The sequence below is a fragment of the Nelumbo lutea genome, chromosome 1, assembly GCF_056320005.1.
Source record: "Nelumbo lutea isolate HS-2025 chromosome 1, American lotus-T2T, whole genome shotgun sequence".
NCBI classification, from domain to species: Eukaryota; Viridiplantae; Streptophyta; class Magnoliopsida; order Proteales; family Nelumbonaceae; genus Nelumbo; species Nelumbo lutea.
The window spans coordinates 58,272,734-58,278,724 of NC_142684.1; the positions used below are offsets into that span (position 1 = coordinate 58,272,734).

Sequence of the window (5,991 nt, forward strand, 5' to 3'; positions counted from 1 at the left end):
CCGCGACGTCCGTGCATTGTTCTCTGCGAGTGTAAACGAAGCATACAGCCTACTCCTTCGGTCGAATATCGCTGCAATGGAGCCCCCGGATCTGGATTCATTACTCGAAGTCTCAAACATTTCTTGCACAATCGTCGCGATGTCCGTGGCTTATTGACAGCCTACTCCTTCTCATCCTCCATTTTGCAGGAAGATCGTATGATCTCTGTAGCCTTAAAAAAAAAAAAACTAGGCACTATCTTCTCTACGGGTGATCATTTCGGCCCGGCCAGGAAATTCCGGGTTTGGGCCTGGGTTTTGTGTTTAGGGCCGGACCCACATCAGGCCCGTAAATTTTAGGTCTGGGCTTATGCTTAATACTTCAAGACCAGCCCAACCCGCATATATTTAAACTTACACATTTTGTGTATAATGTATACATATGTATATATGTTATTTTACATTATATATATAAATATTATAACATGGCATGTATAATTCGTATTATATATGTAATATTTTATATATTATAATGTACAAAATAAGTTTATATGCAGGTTATGACATTTAATATATAGATATATAATGTTTTATATATGAGTGACATTGGCCCGGAATCAGGCCTGGCCTGGCCCGGGTCCGTATAGACCTTAGGTTAGGGTTTATGTTTCAGACCTGGAACCCTGGGCCGGGCCAGGCCTGGGCCTAAGCTATAGCCCTTATTATATGTGCAAAGCCCGGCCTGGCCCATGATCACCCCTAGTTTCACACCTACTAGCACTACATTATACTTAAACAACTAATTGACTTGTAAAAACCTCATAACAGTAACTTCAGATGGTTGAGAAGATTCAAGAACAAAGTGGTTGGGGCCGGGTTCATTTTGCCAACTGATCATAAAACCTTAGTGGGCCTTCTGTTTTTGGATTTTGAGAGGGAGGAAAGTTGGTTAATGGGATTTTGGTTCTCATTGACCAAAAATCCCATGTTCTTTTCTCATATTAGTGTGGGGACTAGGGAAAGTTTATTTAGCCAAGTAAATAACAACTATCTCCTATAGGTGCGTAAATAACTTTTCCGCCTAGAGTGAAAGCTGTTAATACTTGAATGGAACAGAAATACCCGTTTTAATAATGGATTTTTATGGTTAAAATGACTGTTGCCTTATTCATATGAGAAATAAAAGAACATGGGTAAATGCACTTACCCAGGTAACTACATTTACCCGGATAAATAACACCTTATATTTTCTTGTGATGCTTTATTTCAATCAATAAGTTACATGAGTGTATCGTCCAAGAAAAGAAATTAAAAGGTTGTGGCCTATGTGAGGGTCACATGTATACATAAATATGATACAAAATTAATAAACTGGTTATACTTGTTCTGCTCTGCATTGGTGATCATCAATGGAGGTCATCAATCATCACCACCCATCCTGATGTCAACTATTCAGAACTATATTTCCTGTTTCTGCATTCACTATTTGAACACAATTAGTTTTGGAATGAATAAGTGCAAAACCTTGTATTTTTTATGCATTTGTATTCTTTCCAAACTGAGGGTGAGGCTGCAGTGCAATTTTATTTGCACTTGTACAAATGCATGGGAGCATAAATAAAAAGATTGAAAATTCTGGTTTAATTTTGTTTTGGGTTTTTCTCTATTCTGGTTCAGGTCTTATTTTTACTTCATTTTTACTGTAATCCAACAAAATAAGGTAAAAATTGAAATAAAAATAAATTAATTTGCATTAATACAAATAAATTTGTATTGCAACCAAACACAGCCTAAAAAACAAAAACCAATAAAAAAACAGACATGGTAAAATAAATCAGAAAGTAGTTTTGAGAAGCTGAAAATGATTATTACCTTCAAATTTTGTGATAATCTTTCTGTGAGATCGTTAGAGAGGACTGTAGGCTTGTATCTGGGATTGGAGAGATCAGGTTCGGTTAAGTAGGTATAGATGAAGTCATTGCTCCCAATGTTAATGTAGAAAATAGACTTGGAGAAGTGATCAGAAAGCTCATTTGGACCCTTAAAAGTGTTACTCAAGTACTTTTGCACAGTTTCTGTGAACAATTTGAGCTGTGTTTCCAGGCTCAAGTTGGGTCCCTGTACAACGATCGACCACAAAATGGTCAATATTACATCCAATCACGTACCATAGTTGACAAGTTTGTAGTTTGATTTGATTAGAACAATTCACAATTGGCAATTTGTACGTAGTTTGTCTAAGTCACTGAATCAAATTCAACTTCTTTCAGGCTATCTTTTAATGCAGATACAAATAACAAAGAATTGTTTCTTACCAAAATTGTTCCTGTTTCTGGGAGAATGCCTGCTGACCCCGATCCATAATTAATGCCAGTTCGAATCTCTTGCCGCTCTTTCTCTGAAAGACCCAGATATGGAGGGACCAGTGGAAGCCCCAAGGCTTCGGCTGCAACCAAAATCAATAGGTAATCAAGGTCGTGTAGTGAAAAAGAAAAATGGAGCAATACCTTCTTCTACCCGTTGGAGGACATGCATCCTACCACGAGTTCACATCTGCGCCCCACAGTACATCTCCACCTTCTATGTTATCGGGAGATGTTTCAATACAAGGTGGAGATGTGCTGTGGGGCATTGTGGGGTTATCCTTATGGGGCGCAGATGTGAATTCTCTACCATTTCTTCAGATTTAAACCCCAAACCCTAAAATCTAAGCTCTGAACCCTTAAACCTTAAAAGCCCTAATTCTAAACCTTAAATTCAATAATCTAAAATCTAAACCCATAAATAACCCTAAAGCTTAAATTTAAAAATGACTAAACCCGAAACCTAAACTCTAAAATCTAAATTCTAAAAAAAACTTTACTAATCTTAAAGCCTAAATCTCTAAACCCTTAAATCCTAACTCTAAACCTTAAATTTATTGTATAAAAATGCCTTTAGTTGGATGCATGTCATCAGACAGGATAGGAGCCAAGCATTTCCGAATGTGCAACCTCTAGAATAAGAAAATTTAAGGACTACAGAACCATGTAACTATCTCTCTAGAAATCACTTCAAGAACAGCCCCATAATTCCAAAAGCTATCTCGGTTTTGAGCAAGTTTTAAAAACCAGATTGGACACAGAACCATTTTGACTACCAGTTTTCAGGTCAAATGGTTCAATTATCCAGTTTGAACGGATGGCCAATTTTGATTAAAAATAAAAAATTAAAAAAGTTAAAATAAAAAAGCCAAAAATCATTTATCAGGTCAATGGGTCGATGATTTGACCACTTGGGTCAGTGGATCGTTGACCAATGAATCAACAGTTTTTGGCCCAGAAACGGTTTTAGGGTAAAATGAAACCAATTCCCTAGCTGGTTCTCAGGTCAGCCCATCCAACCATCTGCTCTGATCCGGTTTTCAAAACCATGATTCTTAGAATAGCCCCTAAACATGAAAATTAAGAGAGACCAATTTTCTCTACTGAATTTTGAAGAATGCACAACCTTCAAAAATAAAAAATAAAAAATAAAACTAAAAAATAAAATGCCTCAAGAAAAGGGTTTGAACAATGAAAGATCAGGTGTCCTTTCAAACATTTCATTGACGGACACGTAGTGAAATATTGATTACCTATTCATCAATAGAGTGCTCAAAAAAAGTACGGACAGGCTCAATGTAGATTTTTAAATTCCACTACAGGGCTATAAATATTTAAAATGTCAAAATCCTCACTCTATCCATCAATGCCTCATCCCCGTAAATTGGTATCAATTCCGAGCTGACACCCACCCCAACTATACTTTGGGCCTAAAAATTCTGGCCCTGGCTGAACTGTCATTCTCCCAAAATTATTTGGCCACAAAAAGACCCTTAAATGAAGATCAGATGAGCTGCACTTGATCAGCGTATTGTTTAAACAATAATAATGCCCCCACGTTAGCCATGCACATGAAATGGGCGATTGGAGTGATGTGGAGCATATGGCTGACTTGGGACATTATTATTAGTTAATACGTGTCATCCCATCCAAACTCTCATATTGGACCAATGAGTTTGGATCTGTTCCCAATAAGGAAATAAGCCACTACATTCTCACATCAAGAACATCTTTCCTTTGTTGGGACCAGATGGACTAATAAAATGGGAATCATAAAATGGATCTAATAAGTAAATAGAGATCTCAGGGTCTGTCTGGTTCGCAGTCAGATTTGGTATCGGAATGGTCCATTTACAGTGTTTGATTTAGATATGAATGAAAATAAGAATTAAAATCAATAAGAATGAGATTTCATTCTTGAAGAAAGGGCCGAGAATGGCCATTCTGTCAAATGGGGGAATGACATTCTAACAAAAATAAAAATGGTATTTCAATTCCATTCAACCAAACAATTAGAATCGAAATAATTCATTCTAATTACGACCCCTATTCCTGCAAACCAAACAGACCCTACTCTTTGGTTCATGGGGCCTTTTGTTGCAAATAACGCATGCAGAGCTACAATACTCATGATGATAAACTTTTATGGCTCACCAATGAAATCAACGGAAGTTCTGCCATTGGTAAACCGGCCAGTGGGTCCCGTAGGAAAATTTACTCCATAAGGTGGATAATTTGCTTTGGCATTGGTAGGTAGATAATTGTTGTTGCCACTGTCGATCAGGGAGTCTCCAAACACGTAAATGGCGGCAACAAGTGGTTGATTGGATTTGGCAAGGATGAATTGAAGAAGAAAACAAAATATGTGAAGATAAATGCAAGGCTTCATCTTCTGCAAGAGATCAATTGCCTTGAGAGATATGCCTCCGATCGAGTTGGATATATAGAGGAGTTGTGTAGATAGTTTCTGCTTTCTGTCTTTCTAAGGACATAGGTCTATTGCTCTCTGCTTCTCTCGCCGTGTTCTCTCGTTCTTGAATTAATTTTTAACTAATTCACTATATTTAGTATTTATCTTTTTTTATGTCTTGTGGAGGCCTTTCGCGGGATAATTTTGACCATACAGATGGAATGAATTTTAATTCTTTTGTAGCTAATTATTGGAAAGCTAGCTAGTGGCTTCAATATCTCTAAGGCCATGTTAGGGAGTGTTTAAGTTAAAAACAAGTGTTTATTCAAATAATCACTTATTTGTATTTGACACCCAACTTTTCAAGTGCTTATTTTTTTAAATAAGCAATTATTTTATATTGGACGTTTGAAATAAACAGTTATTTCAAGTTTTCAAAATACACCATTTGAAAGAACTTTTATTAAATTATATTTATAAAAGCACTTTTATGAAAGTACTTTTATAAAAACACTTCTAATCACCTTTATAAAACTACTTTTACGAAAGAACTTTTAAGAAAGTACCCTTACAAAAACAATTTTGCGAAAGTACTTTTATAAAAGTACTTTTATAATGTGCTTTCATAAAGTGCTTTCGTAAAAGTGTTTTTATAAAAGTATTTTTATAAAAGTGCTTTCTTAGAAGTGATTTCGTAAAAGTACTTTCTTAAAAATGCTTTCATAAAAGTACTTTCTTAAAAGTGCTTTCGTAAAAGTACTTTCTTAAAATTGCTTTCGTAAAAGTATTTTTCTAAAATTGTTTTTGTAAAAGTGCTTTCATAAAATTCAACTAAGGATAATTTTATAAGTGGTATTTTAAAATTCAACTAGGAATAATTTTATAAGAAAAAATTTGTATAAGCATTTAAAAAAAGCTGGAACTTTGGACCTAAAAAAAATGCCCTTTTTTTTAAAATAAGCACTTATTTCGGGTTTATTTCCCAAATACCAATAAGTGCTTAATGGCCCAAGTAAACACTTGTTTTTATGCACTCCCAAACATGGCCTAAGTGTGCATCTTCATTAAGATGTGAACTGGACCTCAAATAACACTTCCATGTGTAGGCATGGATAATTGACATATATTTAATATAAACATTAAGATTCATTGTTGTAGTGTTACCTGTATAATATAAACAAGAAAATTGGTATACGCTTGATAAGGGTGCAACTTGGCTAGGGTCAAGTTGGGTTGAGT

The 5,991-nt window shown here is 35.5% G+C and overlaps 1 protein-coding gene across 1 annotated transcript; it reads right to left on the minus strand.

Moving 5' to 3' along the window:
* Window positions 1-1,693: 1,693 nt before the first annotated feature.
* LOC148874716 (GDSL esterase/lipase At2g04020-like) lies at window positions 1,694-4,841 on the minus strand. Its single transcript, XM_088965108.1, has 3 exons — window positions 4,497-4,841; window positions 2,295-2,425; window positions 1,694-2,097 (listed from the first exon to the last, which is right to left on the minus strand). The coding sequence occupies exons 1-3, from the start codon at window positions 4,729-4,731 to the stop codon at window positions 1,723-1,725; spliced, it is 741 nt and encodes a 246-aa protein (XP_088821234.1). The 5' UTR covers window positions 4,732-4,841; the 3' UTR covers window positions 1,694-1,722.
* Between the last annotated feature and the right edge of the window lie 1,150 nt (window positions 4,842-5,991).